The sequence below is a fragment of the Hyla sarda genome, chromosome 3 (genome assembly GCF_029499605.1).
Source record: "Hyla sarda isolate aHylSar1 chromosome 3, aHylSar1.hap1, whole genome shotgun sequence".
Taxonomy (NCBI): domain Eukaryota; kingdom Metazoa; phylum Chordata; class Amphibia; order Anura; family Hylidae; genus Hyla; species Hyla sarda.
Genome location: NC_079191.1, coordinates 358,338,179 through 358,362,771, shown reverse-complemented (window position 1 = coordinate 358,362,771; position 24,593 = coordinate 358,338,179). Strand labels below are relative to the sequence as shown.

Sequence of the window (24,593 nt, the reverse complement as noted above, 5' to 3'; positions counted from 1 at the left end):
CTTTTCCAGCCCACAGGAGCACCTGAAAGCTGAACTAATTTATGCAGGCAAAATACATCAACTGCCGAGCCGAGAAGTTCGTGACGAATCGAATTTACTCTAAGTTCGCTCATCTCTAGTTGAAATCAGCTGTTCACAGCGCCTTTTACACAGAACTTGCCACCACAGAGGACGCGTATTTTACCCTGTAGAGCGGCCATTTCGGAGTCCCTCCTGCAGTATATCAGCAAGCGACATATGTTATTTTCTTTTGTGGGGTTTTTGTGGGATTTAATTCTCAACTTGGGTAGTTTTTTTTTTTTACTTTAGTGCAGTGGTCTTCAACCTGCAGACCTCCAGATGATGCAAAACTACAATTCCCAGCATGCCCGGACAGCCGTTGGCTGTCCGGGCATGCTGGGAGTTGTAGTTTTGCAACATCTGGAGGTCCGCAGGTTGGAGACCACTGCTTTAGTGCTTACTAGAGATGAGCGAACTTACAGTAAATTTGATTCGTCACGAACTTCTCGGCTCGGCAGTTGATGACTTATCCTGTGTAAATTAGTTCAGCCTTCATGTGCTCCCGTGGGCTGGAAAAGGTGGATACAGTTCTAGGAAAGAGTCTCCTAGGACTGTATCCACCTTTTCCAGCCCACCGGAGCACCTGAAAGCTGAACTAATTTATGCAGGATAAGTCATCAACTGCCGAGTGGAGAAGTTCGTGACGAATCAAATTTACTGTTAGTTGGCTCATCTCTACCAGTGACCCTTCGAGCTGAGAGTCTCATGGGGTCCAGACTAAGGGATAAACCTGTGTGGGCCAAAGATTTTAACGTTCCTTATGTGCAGTAAATAGCGCTCCACGTTGGGCACTAACCCTTCTTTTCTGTGTTTTGCAGACATTCAGGAGTGGAGTGAATTGAAGCAATTCTTTGAAGCGCACTATTCTCAGATTTATTTTATCTTCTATGAAAATTTCATTACACTGGAAAGTAGCTTAAAGCTAAAAGGTATTCCTTTTATTTCTTATGTCATTGCATTATCCTCGGTTTACCTCTCTTACTATATATGGCTTGTTTGTCTGTATTGTTGTTATTTCCAATTAATCACTCAGAAATAGGTGAAGTTTATCTCCGTTATAGATGGTGTGTATAATGTGTTCATAGTGCTTCTGTTTTTACAGTGTAAATCAACCAATCAGATTGCTTCTTTAATAAAAAAATAAAATAACCTGAAAAATGAAAGAAGCGATCTGATTGGTGGCTATGGGCAACTACTCTACAGAGGGTTTTATTAATCGTCCCCAGTATGTTACTCTCTAGCACCTTCCACATTAAATCATTTACCTTTCTTTTAAAGGAGTACTATGGTTGTTTTTTTTCCCTATCCCTCTGTGCCTGGGCTGCCAAATGAAACAAAGCAAACTTTAACTCACCTGCCTATGTTCCCCCGTTATCTGTGTTCCGTTCTCCGGTCCTTGTCTTCTGCTTTCTGTGGGACGGAGGTCATACTGCGCTCAGCGTATCACCGGCCGCAGCAATATCCCGCTGAAGCTGGTGATACGCTGAGCGCAGCGTGACTCACTGTTCCGCAGGAAGCAGAAGACAAGGACCGGAGAACGGAACACAGATAACGGGGGAATGTAGGCAGGTGAGTTAGTTTTTTTTTTTTGGCAGCCCAGGCACAGAGGGAAGGGAAAAAAAAAACACCATAGTACTCCTTTAAAGGGCTTTTCCCATGTGGGACATTTATGGTTTATCCACAGGTTATGCCCTAAATGTCCTTCTACCTCTATGACCATTACCCATCATGTAATTGATCCCTCTCTGGCCCTCACCTCCCTGTATGTGGCTGCCAGAGGTGGTCAGAAAGCTGAAACCAGCCAAGCGGGTAGTCTTATGCCATGGTAACACCACAGAATTTCCCTGCAATATTCCACAGTGTAATTTCTCACTGACTTTCCGCTGAAACAGAATCCCACTGAATTTAAAGGGATTCTGCTGCGCTGTGCACGCCAAGCTCTTAGAGCGAAACACAACGTTTTTGATGTGTAGAGTTTTGAATATGACCCCCAAAAGTTTATGAACTGTGACACATCAGCGCAAACTGATAGGATTCCAGAGGTACACTGTACTTGTACCACCAGCGCTGCAGAGCGCCATTGTTTGTTCTTATACAGGAGACAATTCATGTGCACATCGCTGATATATGCTCATGTTATCCCCACAGGATCGTTGCAAAGCTCCTAGTGCTACATATGTACATTTCTCCTCCTCAGGAGTCGGAGTTATCATATTTTACCTCCATAGGAGTAGTTTCGTACTATGTAGCGCTGCATCTACTTCCCTTATAGGAAACGGACTGATATAACGTATGTGCATGTCTGCTATGGACTATACGTATGCTCCCAGTGTTTTATCATATAGCAATTGGGATTATTGACCTAGATGTATCTTTTATCACTTTTTTTATTTTTTTATTTTTTTCCCCAGCCTACCACAAGGCCCCTGTTACTAGGACGGGACGTTGTTTTATTTTATAATAGTTTGCTTAATTTTACTATTCATTAAAGCTGCATTGTACCTGTCTATTTCCATTACTGTACGGCATTTTCTCTATTCCACAACAATTGCCTTACAAGCTTCACAACAGTTACACATATTTCATTATACTATTATTTTGTGTTAAAAATTCCCTATGGAATCTTTTTATAGCCCTTGAGGACTGTTCTTTCCTTTTTTACTTTTTACTAGTTTTTATTTATCGGACACTGGGAACTTGTGTCCTTTGACGGTCAACCTCAGGCTATTTTAGTTGTGAGCTGCACGTACATTGTTTCCATTATACCCGTTTAAATCAATCTGAATATTTTTATTAGAGGTTATCCAGCATTTAAAAATGTATATAGTATCCACAGCATAAGAGAATAAGGGTCTGAACGGTTGGCCCCCTGTAATCTCAAGAACAGTGCCTAAATCCTTCCTGTGCCCGGAGCTTTCTGTATGGAGAGTGCTGTTCTTGGCTGTCCCTGGCCCTCCTGTAGAGAATGCATAGAGGGGACATGTCAACCCTGCTCTGTCTACACGGATAATCTGTATATGTGGGATGTGGCCAACAGGTCCTCATTTTCTTTGCAAGAATGCTTGCACAGAGCTCAATTACAAGCGTTTCTATAATATGCTAAAGAGTCACTTATTTATCTGTTCTTCATTAGCTGATATATCCTTCAGAACAAGTATGGTTTAGGTTGACTCTTCAGTATGCTAAGTGGACTACAGGTTGTCATATAACAGTTTTGGTTTATAGTACTTTATCTATAAATAGGACATAGTCTCCCTCCCTTGTTATCGCTAATAAAGATCGGTTACTTCTGCAGATGTAACTTCATGATTTATTTATAGGTTCTAAAATAAACTGGCTTGATGCCAGAGTCCGGGTACCAAAAACACCTTGCAATGGCTCGGATTCTTGTAGGAGAGACACTGTGTCACCTCTGTCTTGGACAATATAGATCATTGATCATTGTAAATAGTGACTTGATGCCACTTCTATTTTAACCCCTTCCAGACCTATGACATACCTGTACGTCATGAGTGGGAAGATGTTCCCGAGCCATGACATACAGGTACGTCATGAACATTTTTGCCGCTACTCGTGGCATCCCGCAGCGCCCGGCAAGATGGTGGCTATCACTGATAGCCAGCTATCTTACCATGCGATCACGGGGGGTTTCATCCCCCCCCCAGCGATCGCTGCTATCAGCTAGTCAAATCTGACTAGCTGATAGCAGCGTTTCGCTATGAGAATACTTAGCAGCGCGGTATGTGAGTCCCGATCACGGGGTGTAGTTTTTATAATGGGGTCTTTTATGGGGTATTTCTAATATGAAGACCCTTAAAATCCACTTCCAACCTGAACTGGTCCCTGAAAAAGTACGATTTTGAAAATCTTGAGAAAAATTGGAAAATTGCTGCTGAACTTTGAAGCCCTCTGTTTTTTTTCCAAAAGTAAAAACACGTCAATTTTTTGATGCAAACATAAAGAAGACATATTGTAAATGTGAATCAATATGTCATTTATTTGGAATATCCATTTTCCTTACAAGCAGAGAGTTTCAAAGTTAGAAAAATGCAAAATTTTCAAAGTTTTCATGACATTTTTAGATTTTTTACCAAGAAAGGATGCAAATATCAGTGAAATTTTACCAATAACATAAAGTAGAATATGTCACGAAAAAACAATCTCGGAATCAGAATGATAAGTAAAAGCATTCCAAAGTTATTAATGTTTAAAGTGACAGTGGTCAGATTTTCAAAAAATGACCAGGTCCTGAAGGTGAAAATGGGCTGGGTCGTGAAGGGGTTAATATTAAATTGAGTTATTATTAGAAATTGGAATGTGAGTAATTGGTTTAGCAATACTTTAAGATACAAATGTAAGTTTATTGTTTAAGGATGTACTAGTTACCTGAATGTTTTTTTTTATTTTTTTTTATATTTTGTTTTTTAGGGAATAAATCTCAAAGGGAGGAGCTGGACTCCATCCTATTTCTTTTTGAAGTAAGTATTTTTCTTACAAGATATGATGGATGTGATCATTGGCAGGAGCTTAGATTTCACATATTGTACAAGGATATCCTGCAGAAGGAACTACCTCCTTACAGTATAGGGGTTATTTTTGTTTTCATTTCTCATTTTGCAGCGTGAAGGGTTAAACGGATTATGGCTAGGTTATCCAAATAATAGAAGTAGTCAGCTCACACCACCTGCCGCTTTTACTCCTGGGCATGGAAGAAACTTTATTCAAGATTCTGTAGCAACACACAGGTGACAGACAGTAGAAATCACGATGTGTTTCAAGTCTCAGGGACCCATAAAGGGGTACTCCACTGGCCAGCGTTTGGAACATTTAGTTCTGAACACTGTGTGCGCACTTTATGCGTCGGCCTCATGCCGTCAGGCCACGCCCTCTCAATGCAAGTCTATAGGAGGGGGCGTCACGCCCCCTCCTATAGACTTGCATTGAGAGGGCGTGTGTCTGATGTCACAAGGGGGCGGGGCCAACACACACAGCGCGCACACAGCGTTCAGAACTAAATGTTCCAAACGCTGGCCAGTGTAGTACCCCTTTAAACATGGCATGATGGCTAGGTTATCAGCTGATCACTATGGGTTCAGCTACTGAAACCCTGGAGATCAGCACGTGCAATGATGAGACCCCACCCGCTCTGTCTCTGAAAAGTCAAAGGCATCATGGGAAATGTATACTGTATTGGGAGCAAATAGGAATCAAGATAGCAGATGACCCATAAATATCACATCAACTAAAATAGATGTTTACAGGAGCCTCAACATTAGTCTATGCTGCACTATATGTGTGTGTGTATATATATATATATATATATATATATATATATATATATATACATATATATATATATATATATATATATATATATATATGCAAAAATAATTGCTGAAGTGATAAAGCTGCCGTATTAGGCCTACATATATGTGTTTCAGTTAAATCACTTTTTTTTTTTCTTCAGCACAAACTATGTTAATGTTGCTTTTTTTTTGTCGTTCCTTTTCTGACGTCCACCTGGTCTCCTCTCATCTTCCTAATGCTATTTCGGCACGCAGGAAATGCCCATGCGGCCAATAACTGGCGACCACTGCAACCGTTAATTATTTTTGTGTTTTAAAAAGGGACCCCAAGTGAATTAAAATAACAAACTGGCAGTAACGCTACGATCTCGCATTGATCCCTCATTAAGCAAGTGCAATGACTGGCGAGACAGCAATAATGCGCAGTGCTCATGGCAGCAACGCTCAGCCATGGGAGCCATGATGCCTAGAGTACAGCATATGATAGCTGAGGCAGCTGATTGGCTGCGGTAGTCACTAGACATTGGCTCGTAAAGAAAGCAAAGGGTGCCAACAGGAACCTGAACAAGGAATCCTTGTGGGATCGGAGACTTATAAAAAATAAATAAATAGAGATAAATAGAACCTCTGTAACCCCTGTTAAAATGTAATTTTTTGAATATTCACAGCTGACCATTTCCAATAGCAAGTTAATAACATTAGAAATCTAAATAGGATGACACACAAAGCCCTGTGAACCTGCATAGTCAAGGCTTGCCTGCTTCCGTTCAATAGACTATTCATTATAAAGGCCATTGCTTAACTACTGATCAATTCTTGTTTCATCACTTCAGTAATGATGGTCTTGAGCTTTAATGGTTACAGGACACATTAACAATCCAATAGACACCATTAGAGTTGTAGGGAATTGGGTTAATTACCTGGTAATTTGAGTCATTCCTATACTGTGGCCTGGTTGTGTCCCTGAAGGACGGAGCCGCACAATTGTCATTGAGCTGATTGAATTCTGCCGAACCTGAGGAAAGCGATTCATGTGTTACCTGTATTATTGAAAAGAAGGTAGGACTAAGCAATGGACAGTCAGCAGTCTCTGCAGCTTTCAGTGTGTAGTAATAGCCGGATTATTTTATGTATTAGGTATCTCACTCATATACCATATTTTATATATATTTTATGTTGCAATTGCTTACTATGCTTTTGATTTTAGAAAATTCTACAACTACTACCTGAAAGGATTTTCTACCGATGGCAGTACCATAGTATAGGTAAGAAGAATTGTAAAGACTATGATAAATATGCAAGTTTTTATATACAAAATTAAAGGGATACTCTGCCCCCAGACATCCTATCCCCCATTCAAAGGATAGGGGATAAGATGTCTGATCGTGGGGGTCCCGCTGCGGGGGACCCCGGGATCTCGGCTGCAGCAGCCAGCTATCATTACTGCACAGAGCACACTCGCTCTGTGCGTAATGACGGGCAATACAGGGGCCGGAGCATTGTGACATCATGGCTCCGCCCCTCGTGATGTCACGACCCGCCCCCTAAATGACTGCCGCCTCTTCCCCTCCCATAAACTTGTATTGAGGGGGCGGTCGTGACGTCACGAGGGGCGGAGCTGTGATGTCACAATGCTCCCGGCCCCTGTATTGTCCGTCATTACGCATGAGTTTGCTCTGTGCAGTAATGACAGAGGGGTGCTACAGGAGAGATCCCGGGGGTCCACAGCGGTGGGACCCCTGCGATCGGGGATAAGATGTCTAGGGGTGGAGTACCCCTTTAATGCAATTTTTGGAATTACATTTTTTTTAAAAATAAGGCTAAGAATAGCCAGCAAAATGACTGAACGGTATGCTGACATTTACCACAATATAACCGCATAGAATCCATTGATTTCAATAAACCAACCGTAATCTACTAGCGATTCTGGTCAGTCTTTTTTTTTTTTTTTTTTTTTTTTTTTTTTATATTTTTTTAAACTGTGCATGCTTGCTTAAAACTGTGCGTGCTCGGATAAGGACAACTGGACTATGATGTTTGGTCCATTAAAAGCAATGAATCCTGCTCGGGTATGCTGAATAAAGATTAATGACTATACACCTAGCCGGAGCTCAGCCATTATTCTGTATAGGGAAAATATGGCTCCATAATAGAAAGAAAAATAGGACATGTATTAATTGGGTCATTCCATGTATTAACTAATGTATTTCTGTAAAGCACTATAATATTGCACTTCAAATATTGTTATAGAGGTATACTGTATATTTCAGGTACTTTCGCAAGACTGTTTGCGGTCAGTGTACACATAACAGGACATGTGTACATCTGTAGTAATGTTGAATGGTAGTGTATGGGTAGATTTATTAAGCTGATTTGGGGCCTTTGCATACTACGGAAATTTTGCTCTGTTATTTCAGGCGCAATCTGCCCTTCATGACTGCACGGGCAATAAGCGATGTCCCATTAAAGGAGTTCTCTGGTGGAAAACAAATTTTTTTAAATCAATTGGTGCCAGAAAGTTAAACAGATTTGTAAATTATCTCTATTAAAACAATCTTGATCCTTCCAGTACTTATCAGTTGCTGTATGCTCCGGAAGTTCTTTTCTTTTTGAATTTCTTTTCTGTCTGACCACAGTGCTCTCTGCTGACACCTCTGTCTATGTCAGGAACTGTCCAGAGTAGGAGCAAATCCCCAGAGCAAACCCCTCCTGCTCTGGACAGTTCATGACATAGACAGGTGTCAGCAGAGAGCACTGTGATCAGATAAAAAAAAAGAAAAGAACTTCCTGTGGAGGATACAGTAGCTAAGTACTATAAGGATTAAGATTTTTAAATAGATGTAATTTACAAATCTGTTTAACTTTGTGGAACCAGTTTAAAAAAAACGTTTTCCACCGGAGTACTCCTTTAACTGCTATTCCACCAAAAGAATGAACATGTTAATTTGTTAGTTCATTCATTCATTATCAGTATTAGGATTCCCCTTGGAAGTTCTGCTATAGGACCGAAGTGTGCACAGTGTTGCGAAATCCTTTGAGACTCTGTTGACAGCCGAACTCCGCCTGGAATAATTCAGCGCTGAACTTCTGTAGTGTGCAAGGGCCCATATAGTAAGATTCTATTTGTAGCCCATAGCAGCCAATCAAATCTCTGCTTTCATTTTTCATATTGCTTTTCTATAATAAAGTATGTGCTCTGATTTTCTATGGGGAACAAAGAGAATATAAATAAATATCCCCTATGTCTGGTAATGGCCGTCCTTTAAAGTATAGCTCCCACCATCCTATATATTTTTTTTTCTGTCCCTGCCTATTGCCAATCTATCCCTAATCCCCTCCCTGCTTTATTTTTTTTTTTACTATATTAAAAGTAACTTTTTGTCTACCTGGTAGTGTGCTCACTACCAGGCAGACTTCCCCAGCAGGCACCGCGTCACTGATGCCTGCTGGGGCCGACTTCCGCCCTTAGTTCATCTACACAGGGTGCCTCCAGCTGTTTCACCACTTCAACTCCCAGCTTGCCCTGGGACATTTATTGGCTGTCAGGGCATGCTGGGAGTTGTAGTAGTGAAACAGCTGGAGGCACCCTGTGTAGATGAACTATAAGTTAGTGCCATGCGGCGCTACCCTGTTCCCTCCGTCACACCCCCCTTCCCAGTTCTGAAACCTGGAAGCCCGCTCTCCTCCAACCCCCGTTATAACCACAAACTCCCCTAAACACACTCATAAATTAATAAATAACCATAAATAAACATACCTCAGTAATGGCGAGGCAGCAGCGGTGACGACATGTGCGGAAGGAGTGGCCTCCCAGCCAGTGGCCGGGGAACCAATGCGCTCGCTCCCGCCTGTCTGACAGGCAGGGAACGAGCGCAGTGTAAATGAATTGTAAACGATTGCCCGGCCGCAATTGGTCCGAATTCTGGCGTGACTTCATGCTGTGCTGCAGCCGGCCACTAGGAGGGAGACCCCCTAGTGGCCAGTTTTCAAACGTAAAATTCACCCGGATAATGAAAAAATAATGAAAATATATTACAGATATGTTGTAGTACATAAGTACTACAACATATCAGAAAATAAAGTAGTTGACAGTGTCCATTTAAGGTTCCACTCGGAGTCCCATTGTTTTCAGTGAGAACCTGATGCATCGAGACGCGACAGAATTTCAGATTCCGGCCTTCACATAGCTAGATTGCAGAGAGGTCCTAGCGCCAGTTTCTGCCGACGTCTGCGGAAGGTTCACCCAAAAATTAATTCAGCCGAATGAACATACCCTTAGATTAAAATAAATAAATAAATAAATAAAAATCTTAAAATCTATTTTCCTTTAGTGTTTTGGTTTACATTTTGCATAGTTTTTTTTAAAGAGTGCCTGCATTTGATCAACTCTGTTCCTAATCGCCGTCTAAAGGGTTAATTTCATTCTAGTCTTGTGCGTTCTAGCTTTTGCTGAGTATGCATCAGGCTGTGTATGGAAAGAATGGCTGGAAATGTAAGGTCAGGGAAATGGGGTCTTGTTGTTGGGAACACGGAGACATCTGCCCTGACTTACTGAAAGCTTCTTCCTTCCTCTGCACGTTCCTTTAGTTCCCGGCCCCATTCTTTTTCAGTGAATAAATGTTTAATGAGTTTAGGATTCTTTCTGTTTTTCTGATCATTCCTAGGATTTTCCCTTACTACTTCCATTTACTTTGATAAAGCAGTGTTTTCCAACCAGCGTGCCTCCAGCTGTTGCAAAACTACAACTCTCAGCATGCCCGGACAGCCTTCGGCTGTCCGGGCATGCTGGGAGTTGTAGTTTTGCAACAGCTAGAGGCACGCTGGTTGGAAAACACTGCTTTTATGGCTTGCTTTTAAATCAGTTTCTTTTTTAAATTAAGATCTGAACATTTTTGTTCGTTGTCTTTTATAGGTTCAGTTTTAAAGAAGCTTTTACACACTGGAAATTCTATAAAGGTAAGTGCTGGAAAGCATAGGCTAGATCTTAAAGGGGAAATTCACTCAAAATGTAAGCCAGCGGCTCTGTAATTTACCTCAAGCTGCCGTTAAAAAATAACCTAAGGGGTTAAAATAGAAATAAAAGCCACCATGCAAAAATAGTATAAAGTGTCAATAATCTGTGATTAAGTGTCCTAGTATGATATCCGTACAAGCTTTTTTTTTCTCAATTTTTTTTAAACATTTTTTAGGTAGTACTACTACTCCCAACATGGAACACACTGTTCCATGATGGGAGTAGTAGTACCTGTACTAATAGACATATCGCCTCAGGTGTCAGTCGTTACACCCGATGCGATCATCCATAATATAGAGATGTGGAGTGGCTCTATTCAGCACTCGCATCTCTGCTCTGTACTCCGGCCAGTGATGTGGATAGAACATCACTCATTCACTTTTTTTGCGCCCAGAGTGGTGATTGGCCGGATGGTTGCAGCCAATCACTGCTCTCAGAGGGAAATATGAATGAGTGAGTGGCCGTCCGGAGTATAGTGCAGAGATGCGAGCGCAGGAGAAAGCCGCTCCATCTCTGCAATAGATAGGAGGATCGCAGCGGGTGTCCGTAATGATACCTGCTGTGATCTGTTCTTACCTGCAGGTACTACTACTCCAAACATGGAGCACACTCTGCTCCATGCTGGGAGCTGTAGTACCTGAATTAATAGTCAGATCGCAGTGAGTGTCATTTCTGACACCTGTTGCGATCTGTCTATTAATGCAGGTACTACAGCTCCCAGCATTGAGCAGAATGTGCTGCATGTTGGGAGTAGTAGTACATGCAGTTAAGGAAAGATCACAGTGGATAGCACTCCTGACACCTGCTGTGATCCTCCTGTATAATGTATAGATGTGGGCGGCCGCCCTTCTATGGTCCCCTGCACTGACGTATATATACATATATTCCTATTTCCCACAGAGCTGTGATTGGCTGGAACCATCTGGCCAATCACAGCACTCTGCGGGAAATATGAATACAGGAAATATGAATACAGGAGGATCGCAACGGGCGATCTGTCAATTAGTACAGGTATTACTACTCCCATCATGGAACAGTGTTCCATGCTGGGAGTAGTAGTACTACCTAAAAAAAATGTAAATAATAAAGAAAAAAGTGAAAAACATACACACACTACATTTTTATTATTGTCTGCTACATTTTTAGGTCCCTGCCCACCCACATAATTTTATCCCTGTTTTAAAAATTACTAAAAATGTTGTTATAAAAAGGATAAATTTCGTTAGATACACATTTTTTCACTACTGTATCTTTTTTTATTTTTTTATTTTTAATGCTACCCTACAAAATTTTATTTAAAAAAAAAGGTATCTCCTTCACTTTTTTGGATCGCTAAAGTAAAAAAAAGAATAAAAACCACCTGCAAAAATGACAGTTTTCATTTCCATACACTTCTATGGGAGAAAAACGCCACGATTTTGACTAAAAAATCGCCAGTGGCAATCACCAAAAGGATAAAAAAAAAACGCCAATGTGAAAAACGCCAAGTGAAATAAGAATTTAGCGATTTCTCATTGATTTAAAGCTAACATACGGCCGCAGCGTTTTTTGGCCGAAAAAACGCCATGCGGCAGAATTGGCGTTTTAAAAAAAAAAAAAAAAAAAAAAGTAGAAACTTAGCCTTAAAATTAAAAAAAAAATAAAAATAAAAAGTTAAAAAATAAAAAGTTTCAAAAATTGAAAATTCCCTTCCTCAAATAAAAACTTAAATCATCTGTTTTTCCCGTTTTACCCCCAAAAAAGCGTAAGAAAAATTATAATACATATTTGGTATCGCGTAAAAGTCTGAACTATCAAAATATATTGTTAGTTATCCCGTACGGTGAACGGCTTTGCATTTTTGTCACATTTTATTCCAAAAAAATTCATAAAAAATGATAAGTATAACCTAAGCAAAAGTACCAATAAAAACTACAGATCACGGCGCAAAAAACTGAGCCCTCATATCGCCCCATATACGGAAACATTTGAAAGTTATAGGTGGTCAAAATAGGGCAGTTTCAAACATACTAATTTTGTTAAAATAGTTTGAGATTTTTTTTAAGCGGTACAATTACAGAAAAGCATATCACATGGGTATCATTTTAATCGTATTGACCCACAGAATAAAGAAAACATGTCATTTTTACCATAAAGTGTACAGCGTGAAAACAAAACCTTCCAAAATTTGCTAAATTGCGGTTTTCTTTTCAATTTTCCCACATAAATAATATATTTTTTGGCTGTGCCGTACATTTTATGGTAAAATAAGTGATGTCATTACAAAGTACAATTGGTGACACAAAAAACAAGCCCTTATATGGGATGGAAATATAAGAGAGTTATGATTTTTAGAAGGCGAGGAGGAAAAAACGAAAATGCAAAAATAAAATTGGCCTGGTCCTTAAAGGGGGTACACCCGTGGAAAACTTTTTTTTTTTTTTTAAATCAATTGGTGCCAGAAAGTTAAACAGATTTGTAAATGACTTCTATTAAAAATCTTAATCCTTCCAGTACTTCCTAGGGGCTGTATACTACAGAGGAAATGCTTTTCTTTTTGGATTTCTCTGATGTCATGACCACAGTGCTCTCTTCTGACCTCTGCTGTCCATTTTTGGAACTGTCCAGAGCAGGAGAAAATCCCCATAGCAAAGATATGCTGCTATGGACAGCAGAGGTCAGCAGAGAGCACTGTGGTCATGGCAGAAGAGAAATCCAAAAAGAAAAGCATCCAAAAAGAAAATCTTATTGTCAAACCACTTGACAGCCACTTAAAGGAGAAGTCCGGCGCAGACTTTTTCTATTCTGTCCTGCCCGGGCTGCAAAAAAAGACAAAACAAACTTTCGCTTACCTCCATATGTTGCCCCAGAGCTCCACAACAGCTGATCGGTCGGCCGGGCTGTTTACTTCCTACTTCCTTTTGCCCGGTACGTCACATAGGCTGAAGCGCTATCACTGGCCGCAGTGATGTCCCGCCTCGGCTGGTGATAGGCTGAAGCGCCGTGTGACGTACCGAGCCAAAGAAAGTAGGAAGTAAACAGCCCGGCCGACCGATCAGCTGTTGTGGAGCTCCGGGGCAACATATGGAGGTAAGCGAAAGTTTGTTTTGTCTTTTTTTGCAGCCCGAGCAGGACAGAATAGAAAAAGTCTGCGCCTGACATCTCCTTTAACCCCTTAACGACGCAGGACGTATATTTACGTCCTGCGCCGGCTCCCGCGATATGAAGCGGGATCGCGCCGCGATCCCGCATCATATCGCGTCGGTCCCGGCGGTAATCAACGGCCGGGACCCGCGGCTAATACCACACATCGCCGATCGCGGCGATGTGCGGTATTAACCCTTTAGAAGCGGCGGTCAAAGCTGACCGCCGCTTCTAAAGTGAAAGTGAAAGTGACCCGGCTGCTCAGTCGGGCTGTTCGGGACCGCCGCGGTGAAATCGCGGCGTCCCGAACAGCTGATCGGACACCGGGAGGGCTCTTACCTGCCTCCTCGGTGTCCGATCGACGAATGACTGCTCCGTGCCTGAGATCCAGGCAGGAGCAGTCAAGCGTCGATAATGCTGATCACAGGCGTGTTAATACACGCCAGTGATCAGCATAGGAGATCAGTGTGTGCAGTGTTATAGGTCCCTATGGGACCTATAACACTGCAAAAAAAATGTAAAAAAAAAGTGTTAATAAAGGTCATTTAACCCCTTCCCTAATAAAAGTTTGAATCACCCCCCTTTTCCCATAAAAAAAATAAAACAGTGTAAAAAAAATAAAAAATAAACATATGTGGTATCGCCGCGTGCGTAAATGTCCGAACTATAAAAATATATCATTAATTAAGCCGTACGGTCAATGGCGTACGCGCAAAAAAATTCCAAAGTCCAAAAAAGCGTATTTTGGTCACTTTTTATATCATTAAAAAATGAATAAAAAGTGATCAAAAAGTCCGATCAAAACAAAAATCATACCGATAAAAACTTCAGATCACGGCGCAAAAAATGAGTCCTCATACCACCCCATACGTGGAAAAATAAAAAAGTTATAGGGGTCAGAAGATGACATTTTTAAACGTATAAATTTTCCTGCATGTAGTTATGATTTTTTCCAGAAGTGCGACAAAATCAAACCTATATAAGTAGGGTATCATTTTAACCGTATGGACCTACAGAATAATGATAAGGTGTAATTTTTACCGAAATATGCACTGCGTAGAAACGAAAGCCCCCAAAAGTTACAAAATGGCGTTTTTTTTTCGATTTTGTCGCACAATGATTTTTTTTTCCGTTTTGCCGTGCATTTTTGGGTAAAATGACTAATGTCACTGCAAAGTAGAATTGGCGACGCAAAAAATAAGCCATAATATGGATTTTTAGGTGGAAAATTGAAAGGGTTATGATTTTTAAAAGGTAAGGAGGAAAAAACGAAAGTGCAAAAACGGAAAAACCCTGAGTCCTTAAGGGGTTAAGGTGTATTGCAGTCAAGTTTGAAATTTGATCCATCTGTGTGTTTTTTCTCTGGTTTTGCATAGAACTGCAGATAAATCTTCTGCATAAATTCAACAATACTGCCTTGACGACATACACCTCAGCTTTCTCTATACTGTGACTATAGGGTATATCCCTTTCTGTGTATCAGTCGAGCTGCCACCTTGCAGCTGTCGCCATCCTTCCCCTTATTTTGCATTGATGTCACCTCAAGACAATGTCAGTGTTGTTGAGTTTCTGTTTTCTTTATATTGTGAAATTGAATTGTGGAACCGGATCCGTTGACCATCCTTTTGAGTCCTGGAAAAAAAAAAAAAAAAATCTTAAGGGTATGTTCACACTGAGGAATTGACAAGAAATCACATTTTGGTCAGAAAATTCCTCAGTGTTAAAACAGGGGCGGAAAAGCCATTAAAGTCAATAGAACTTTCATTCAAGGCAGAATTGGAGCTGAACACTGATGCGGAATTACACAAATAAATTCCTCGTCCGTTCCTCAGTGTGAACATACCCTTACGGCTCATTCAGATGGATGGATCACCTTCGGAATTTTGCTTCCATTGACTTGAATGGGTGATCAGAAAATCCGAAATAGGGACAGATTTGCAAATTTTCCTTTTGAAGTCAATGGTAGCAAAATCCGCTGAGGATTTTCCGCAGTAGATTCCTTAACGGAAATTCCACAGGTAATCCACCTGTGTTAACGAGTCCTTAGGGTATGTTCAGACAAGCGGGTTCACAGCATTTTTTACGCAGCGGATCCGCCATCGAAGGACCCCTACAGGGTGCCTTTAGATGTGCTTGCTTGGAGCAGCACTACGAGCAGACACAGTGCTGCGATGTGCGAGTCGCCACGCGAGTATACCGCACATGTGCGTGGCGACTCGCACATTGCGGTGTGTCTGCTTGTACCGGCGTTATGCCTAAAGGCACCCTGTAGCGGTCCTTCGGCAGCAGATCCGCAGCATATAATACGCTGTGGATCCGCTTGTCTAAACGTACCTTTAGAATACATTCTCCACTTTTAAATGAATGGACTTTGCAAGGGTACACATCACCATTCTGTTCTCCAGATTGCTAACTTATTACTAACTAACTTATTACCACAAGATTTACTAAGATCCCCTTGATCTCCAGAATGCGGCCCTGACTGCTACCTGCATGAAGTTGTGGGGGTCAGCATGTGCTTCATGGGAGCAATGAGGACAGTGCTCATGTATTTCTGGTGCTCCCATAGACGGTGCATGCCAACCCCACCACTCAATGCAGGGGAGAGCCAGGCCCTAATCTGGAGAACACTGTGCAAAAAGACACCTGTTTGCAAATAGGGGATACATTTTAAAGCAGTGGAGAAGGTCCATTCCATAGAGGTTTGAAATCTCCTATTACAATACAGTAACCCCCCGACCTACGATGGCCCCGACATATGATGAAATCGACATACGATGCTTTTATATGTCGGGGCCATAGCATTAACTGCTATCCGACAGCGCAAAATGCTTAAGCTGCTGTCGGATAGCAGTGTAATGTGCCCCAGCAGGTTCACTTACCTATCCCCGCTGCTCTGGGTCCACTTCGCGATCCTCTGGTGTCTTGCGCATCTTCTCCAGGGTCCGGGCCTCGCTTTCCGGCATCGTTGTTACGTCTCTACGCACGCCGCGCCGGCGCAGCAGCGTAATAACGTCACCTGAAAGCGAGGCCCGGGCCCTGCAGAAGATGCGCATGACACCGGAGGATCGCGAAGAAGACACCGGAGCAGCGGGACAGCATCGGGAGCGGTGAGGACCTGGTCCGGAGCGGCGGGGACAGGTAAGTACAGCTTCCTATACTTTACATTGCACGGATCCCTCAACATACGATGGATTCGACAATCGATGGGTCGTTTGGAACGAATTACCAATGTATGTTGAGGGACCACTGTATTGATCCAATGATGGCTGCTTCCATTATGTACTAGTGGCAATTGTTAAACTATGAAAGAAAGAAGGTGGCAAGAGCCCAGCAATGCTCATGTTAGTGCTTGAGAAGTAGGTTTGAACTATGGTTTTTGCTTTGCAATATGGGCCCGAAGATTGGTGGCTACCTCAGATGGTAGCCATGGTGCGCCACTCTGCCTGCATGTTCCATCTTCTGCTATGCAGCCTGTCTGTCCTGCATGTTTAGCTTTGGCATCACGTGGCACATGCATCCTGTTTAAATGAAAAATGTCTTTCATCCTTTAGATACGATGTGAAGGAATGCGGCTGTTTCTTCTCTGGCTTCAAGCACTGCAGACAAATTGTGGAGAGGAGCAGGCGCTAATATTTGCATGTCTTGTTCCCGGCTTTCCTGCCGTCATGTCATCTCGAGGTCCTTGCACACTGGATACCCTTATAAATCCTACTTATAATTTACTTGATGGTTAGTGACAGTGCTTCTACCTGCTTATTTGATGTATAAATAAACTACATTGTAAAGCAGTTTTGCATTCGTTTATTCTTACATGCAGATCAGGTCCTTGAGCATTCACAATAAAAAATCACTAGTGCAGTGTTTCCCAGCCAGTATCCCTCCAGCTGTTGCAGAACTAAAACTCCCAGCATGCCCGGACAGCCTTCGGCTGTCCGGGCATGCTGGGAGTTGTAGTTCTGCATCAGCTGGAGGCATAGTGCTTGGGAAACATTCCTACCCAAAAGGCAGAAGACGGACTTCTCTTATATGTATTTGCGAGAGATGAGCGAACTTACAGTAAATTCGATTCGTCACGAACTTCTCAGCTCGGCGGTTGCTGACTTTTCCTGCATAAATGAGTTCAGCTTTCAAGTGCTCCGGTGGGCTGGAAAAGGTGGATACAGTCCTAGGAAAGAGTCTCCTTCAGGGAGCACCTGAAAGCTGAACTAATTTATGCAGGAAAAGTCTGCAACCGCCGAGCCGAGAAGTTCATGACGAATCAAATTTACTGTAAGTTCGCTCATCTCTAGTATTTGCTCGTACTCTGATTCTTCATAAAACCACTGGGCAAGGATTGCATGCACATCTGCATTGCATTCACAAATATATAACCCTGCACTAGAGCTCAGTAAAGCTTCAGTAAGATTTGCCATTTGATTATCCAATCAGAGCTCATCTCATACACTGAACTGCTCTGGGCTGTGTGGAGCAGAGTGAGGGAGGAAGTTATCCCCTGTATGCCTTCAGATGATTTCACGCCTGCTGGGGAACGCCCCTTCCCAGTCTGTGAATCTGACTGAGACTGAGCAGAAAATACAGAGCAATATCAAGATAGAAAAGTTAAAAATAATAAAAATAAAGGCAGGGAGTGGTTTATCATGATGGGGGCAGTGAACTGGGAGGATTATAAAATTTAAGATCATGAGAGGTGCTCTTTAAAGGGTTTATCCAGGAAAAAACTTTTTTTTAAATATCAACTGGCTCCAGAAAGTTAAACAGATTTGTATATTACTTCTATTAAAAAATCTTAATCATTTCAGTACTTATGAGCTTCTGAAGTTAAGGTTGTTCTTTTCTGTCTAAGTGCTCTCTGATGACACGTGTCTCGGGAACCGCCCAGTTTAGAAGCAAATCCCCATAGCAAGCCTCTTCTAAACTGGGCGGTTCCCGAGACACGTGTCATCAGAGAGCTCTTAGACAGAAAAGAACAACCTTAACTTCAGAAGCTCATAAGTACTGAAAGGATTAAGATTTTTTAATAGAAGAAATTTACAAATCTGTTTAATTTTCTGGAGCCAGTTGATATATAAAAAAAAAGTTTTTCCTGGAATACCCCTTTAATCCTCCTTTGGGGAATTAGAACACTTGCAAAGTTGAACAATTTTTTTCAAGTCTAAATTCATTAGATTTGGGGTCAGCAGATCTTACTGTAGATTCTCTCTACACCACTCTGCACTTGAGACTTGCTTGTTGTTGTACTTATTACTATGTCTACAATGATCAACACATCTGCATGCAGGTATTTATTTCACATTGCACAGGTACAGATTATCCACTTAGTGGTGATAAACAGGATATGGCCCTAAAGTATATATTCTTCTCTCGAGTTGTTAAAAATCTATTTTATCCATGGTCACTACCAACATCACTTCCACAGGGGGTGCCCATTTTGATTCCTAGGCCTCAATGCAAAATCCACACAGAGCACCATAACTTTCATGGGTCCATGGTGCACAGCCAGGTCAGCCCCTCACGCTCGGGTCCAGACACAACCTCTGCATCCTCTGTAGTTCTATCCCTGCAAATCTTATCAGCAGATGTAATAAAGAAATGTAGATTCTTTTGTTAGGCCCCTTTCACACTGCCGTGGCTCTCCGTCGAGAACAGCCGTCTATTTTTTTTTTTTTGTCACTTTGACGGATGTTCTCGTAACGGTGAGCAACGGGCAACAAAGGGTCCCTGCGGTTCCCATTTACTCCGGGACCCGTTATTTTTTGTTAGGAATTGGGGAGAATAAGACGGCTCTTGCAGTAATTTTTCTCCTGCTATTCCCCTGGTGGCTGCCACACTGCCGTGTGCTAATAGCAGTGTGAAAGTAGCCTTAGCAATTTTTTATTTTTTAAATTTTTTTCCAGATATGAAGTGTTATCTTTTGTGAAGATTGGGTTATGGGGTCAGTTTATATTTAAGTGGCGATTAAAAAAAAAAAAAAAAAAAAAAAACTTTTCACGTGTCCTAGAGACATGTCAAAAATTGATCGCTTGGGGTCTGAACACTCGGACCCTGACCAATCTTAAAGGGGTACTCCGGTGAAAAACTTTTTTTTTTTAAATGAACTGGTGCCAGAAAGTTAAACAGATTTGTAAATCACTTCTATTAAAAAATCTTAATCCTTCCTGTACTTATTAGCTGCTGAATACTACAGTGGAAATTCTTTTCCGTTTGAAACACAGAGCTCTCTGCTGACATCATGAGCACAGTGCTCTCTGCTGACATCTCTGTCCATTTTAGGAACTGTCCAGGGTAAAAGGAAATCCACATAGCAGACATATGCTGTTCTGAACAGTTCCTAAAATGGACAGAGATGTCAGCAGAGAGCACTGTGCTCATGATGTCAACAGAGAGCTCTGTGTTTCAAAAAGAAAAGAATTTCCTCTGTAGTATTCAGCAGCTAATAAGTACTGGAAGGATTAAGATTTTTTTAATAGAAGTAATTTACAAATCTGTTTAACTTTCTAGCACCAGTTGATAAAAAAAAAAAAAAAAAAAAAAAAAAAAATTTTTCACCGGAGTACCCCTTTGAGGACAAGTCAAAGGTTTTTTGAATGAGCGTGGAGAGAAGTGCATAGCTGAGCTCTTCTCTCCCCATTTTCTGTCCACTGGACCAAGATGTGTTTAAAGACTTGCATTATGAGATTTATTGACCTCAGCCTTTATCTAGCGATTGGTTGGGGTCAGAACCATCGGGCTCAGACAGATCAAAACATTTCATTTGTTTCTGACATATCAAAAGCTTTTTTAAATAACACTGCCCATTTAAGTTTACATGAGAAAAATGGGAAATAAATATGGATATATGAAGGTACCCCAGGGAATTGTACTAAAAACAGTGAGGGGAAAACTATTCCATGTGTGTATTAATACTAATACTTTTATTATTTTAGGGAAAGTTTATCCTGAGGAAATAACACCTCTCATACCAGCCGTGTCTGGGGAAAAAAGCCCTGATGATCCCAGCTGCTTTTTCTTACAAATGTTGCTGAAGTACATGGTAATACAGGTAAGTGCATGGACTGTTTGCTTTACTCCACTATTGTCCTCTAGGCTTATAAAATATCCATTATTTGCCTTACTCTGTAGAGTTTGAATATTTTTTCTTTTAGAGCCCAGGATATTCACTTAAATGGGCACTGTCAGGTGCAAAAACTTTTGATATGTTGTAAAGCATGTATAACCAATAGCTTTTGCAATTGCTTTCATTAGAAAATTTTCAGAATTTCATACTAAAAAAGCCAGTCAAACAACTGCCCCCCCCCCCCACCCCACCTGTTTGGACACATACTAGTCCTGCTATGTCCATGCGTCATCACCTACATCATGGACACACTTCCTTGATTGACAGCTGTGAGCACAGGGCTCAGAGCTGGAGGAAAAATCCTCCCACTGTCAGCTTGTATCCCCCTACTGTCAGTGAGGACAAGCTGGGAGTTGTAGTTTTGCTAATGCTAGGGGAGATGTGAGCAGACAGCATACTGAGGGAGGGGGCGGAGACCTGCACAGTGAGGCCACGCCCCCTCCCTTTGAGAGGAATTCAGACTAGTGAGCTAAATAAAAATTGTAATAAAAAAAAATAAAGGTGCTAGAGACATTATAATTAGATGTACATGGTCAGGATTAGGTACTGAGTGATATATAAAAATGTTTTTATTTTTGTTGGATCTGATGGGTATGCTTTAAGTTTTCATACTGTATGTTGACATCCACACAATGCAGTTTTTTGTTTCTGTTTTACTGCACATGGATAAAATTATTATTTTTTATTTTTTTTTTGTCTTTGTTTTTCTTTAATAGGCTGCAAGCTTATCCTGGAGAAATAAAGAGAATCAAGACACGGGCTTCAAGTTTTTATTTAACTTATTTAGAAAGTATTATCTGAATCACTTATTTCCATCATTCACTAAATTAACAAATCTTTACAAGCCTGTACTTGGTAAGTGCAGCAGATTGTTTGTTTTGTGTGTGTATATGTGGTTATATATTGCATAGTTTGCACATTTACATTGAGAAGAAATGTAATAGGTTTGCTGGTGATTTGTGATTATCTTTTTTAAATAAAATTTCAGAGATTAAGATGTGACATGTCTGCCGTGTCTGTATATTAACATTTCTATATAAAAGGGGGTATTCAAGCCAAAATGTATAATAACACAGGAGTCATTAGAGGGGGAGGTGGTATAATGGCACAGGGAGCCTCGGGGGGGGGGGGGGGGGGGAATATAATGGCAAAGGGGGCATCAGAGGGGGGTAATATAATGGCACATGGGGCCCTACTTGATTCCTACCTGATGAAGGGACATACCTACCTGAAGGGGGAACTACCTACTTAAAGGAATACTGTGGTGCAAAATGACCTATCCCCATAAGTGATAGATCGTGGGGGTCTGACTGCTGGGACAAGCCCCCCCCCCCCCCCTTCCCCATCTCTTGTACGCAGCCCCTGCAGTCTGCATGAAGGTAATGTTCCATCCCTGCATGACACTGTGTCTGAAATGCCCCCTCCATGTATCTATGGGGGGGTGGTCGGCCGCTGCATCATGCGGACAAGCCCCCATTCCTACCGTGGCCCCTTACAAGAGATGTAGGGGGTGGGAAGGGGTAAGTTATTTTGCACTGCAGTATTCCTTTAATGGGGTGGGCTTACTTATCAGGGGCCTTATTCACCTACTAGTTAGTTTTTATTAATAAAGACCTTATTTACAAAATATTTTGGTTAAAATTATTTTGTACCAGGACAATTGGATTGTTATGAGGGACAAGTAGATTCTGCTCCGTTTTAGTCTCCTGGACAAGTATTTATTTATTTTAATTTTAATTTCCACACCCCTGTTGACAAAAGTTTTGATCAGGTGGGGTCTGATAGTTCAGACCCCCATTGATCTTTAAAACGGCCCGGATCTCTACCTTTTCTTACTCACTGCCCAACACAAGCCTGGTAGACTTCTAATGGAGCTAATCTCATACAGTGAGACAAAGATCGCAGTGAGCTGGGTAGTGATGCACATAAGCGGGCGCCTTTTCTGATTATATTCAGGACTTGGTGGGACCCCCACACAATCTGCAACATTTCAGAAGTTTTTCTAATGACTGGCATTTTAAAAAGTGCAAAATCAAACTTCATCCTAAACAACTTTCTTATTTAGCGACCTGCAAAATGGAGATCTGCTTGTTCAAGTGTATTGGGTTTAGTGCAGGTTAACCGCGTCAGTTTCGCTTTAAGGAATTGTTGAGAGCTTTCACAATGGATTTCAGATTGCGGTGCTTAGAAGCCTAGAAACCTGTGTGTTTGATCTGCCCAAGCATACATCTTAGACCTAAAGCAAACCAATAAAAATAATACATTTTATGCAAAATAAAAAAAATACACGTCCAACCTTTATTTTCACTGCGGGAGACTTCTGGGTGCAGTTGGGTTGCCATCATACACATTAGATTGTTGGCGGCTCCCATCTAACACATACAGTGGCAGGTGTACCTAGCGTAATGCAGTACAGTATTGTTGTTCTCTTATCTCATAATACAAAGGTCATCTCCAATCTGCTATGACTTTGTTTTTTTATTAACGTGGTGTATATACAGAGACCTGGATATTTATAGGCAATTGGCGGATATTCATTCACGTGCTCAGCTAGAAAACAATGTACTTATTGTTGGCAGATCTCAGTGAAAGCTTGTAAAGTGACCCGGTTCAATGATACTTTGAAATTAACAGTTTCTCTGTTTCAGATATTCCGGATGTCAGACCAAAGCCAGTGTATGTCACCATCAACCGTAACAATGAAAACCTTTATAGCACAAAAATCCCCTACGTGGCAGCTAGAGTGGTGTTCATCAAGTGGCTTGTCACATTCTTTCTGGAAAAGAAATATGTAGCATCTTCTCAAAGCACTAAGAATGGAGGAGAGGTCCTACCCAAACTGATTCAGGTATACTCTGGATGTCCTTACTTACACTGGCTGCATTTTTATTTCATCTTTATAGGGGAACCTATAGCCTATGCCTATACACTATTACGCTATTGGGAACTTTCTAGTAGGGATCGATCGATTATCGGTTTGGCCGATATTATCGGCCGATAATCACGATTTTGGGCATTATCGGTATCGGCAATTACCTTGCCAATAATCCTATAACGCCCCGCACCGCGACCGCCGCACTGCGTCGCACCCCCCACCGCAGCCAGAAGTAGAGTGGACCCCGGGCCTCGGGAACAGGTAATTATAAAACCAGGGATTGGGGATGCAATGGTGCCGGTGCGATCGGGGGTGTGGCGGGTCGGTGGGGGGGGGGGGCGGTCGCGGTGTGGTGGGGCGGTAGGGGGCGCGGAGCGGTACGGCGTTGGGGGGGGGGGGGGGGTAGTCGCAGTGATAGTACTCAGGAGGACCCCCGGACAGGCAGGGGGAGAGAAGCGGGTGGCGGCAGCGGTCTATGGCACCGAAAAGCCGCTGCAGTTCATTGATTTAAAGCGCCCGCTTTAAATCAATGATCTGAAGCGGTGTCGCGGGTGGATAAATAGCTGATAACTTATACCGGAATATCAGTATAAGTTATCGGCTTTTGGCCCTAACCTCCACAGATTATCGGTATCGGCCCTAAAAAAACGATATCGGTCGGTCCCTACTTTCTAGTGCAGCAGTAATTTTTTGATCACAACAAAGACCTCCTAGAAGAGTTCTAAAAAAAAATCATCCAGTATCATATGTCTATAATAGAATAAAATGTACCTAGAGACCTAGAAATGCTGTCAGTTATCTCCTTGATAAAGCCATGCTAAAGTGGTGAAACATGTAGGGGTTGACTGGATAACATTTCCTCTATAAGGATCACTAGACAGTGGATAGGGGAGCAAGAAGTGTGTGGCTTCAACCGCGGAGGAGCCACAACCTGTGGTGCACTGTTATTAGTATTTATTAACATTTAAACACTGTACATAATATTCACTTTTATGCCCTTGTGAGGAGGATAAAAACAGTTGTCCTATTGAATAAACCTTGTCCCTCGGGGGTGAATAAACCCACAGAAGTCACTATATGGGATGCAAAGCCCTGGGG

General features: G+C 41.8%; 1 protein-coding gene across 4 annotated transcripts in view; it reads left to right on the top strand.

The window, feature by feature from the left end:
• Positions 1-24,593, top strand: part of RALGAPA2 (Ral GTPase activating protein catalytic subunit alpha 2) — a 312,968-nt gene that overhangs the window by 31,200 nt on the left and 257,175 nt on the right. For all 4 annotated transcript variants that reach the window (XM_056567643.1, XM_056567642.1, XM_056567641.1 and 1 more), the window contains exons 2-9: positions 879-989; positions 4,489-4,538; positions 6,574-6,631; positions 10,279-10,322; positions 17,058-17,235; positions 20,430-20,545; positions 21,337-21,475; positions 23,269-23,468. In XM_056567643.1, coding sequence (XP_056423618.1) covers positions 879-989; positions 4,489-4,538; positions 6,574-6,631; positions 10,279-10,322; positions 17,058-17,235; positions 20,430-20,545; positions 21,337-21,475; positions 23,269-23,468 — 896 coding nt within the window. The remainder of the gene's footprint in view (positions 1-878; positions 990-4,488; positions 4,539-6,573; positions 6,632-10,278; positions 10,323-17,057; positions 17,236-20,429; positions 20,546-21,336; positions 21,476-23,268; positions 23,469-24,593) is intronic.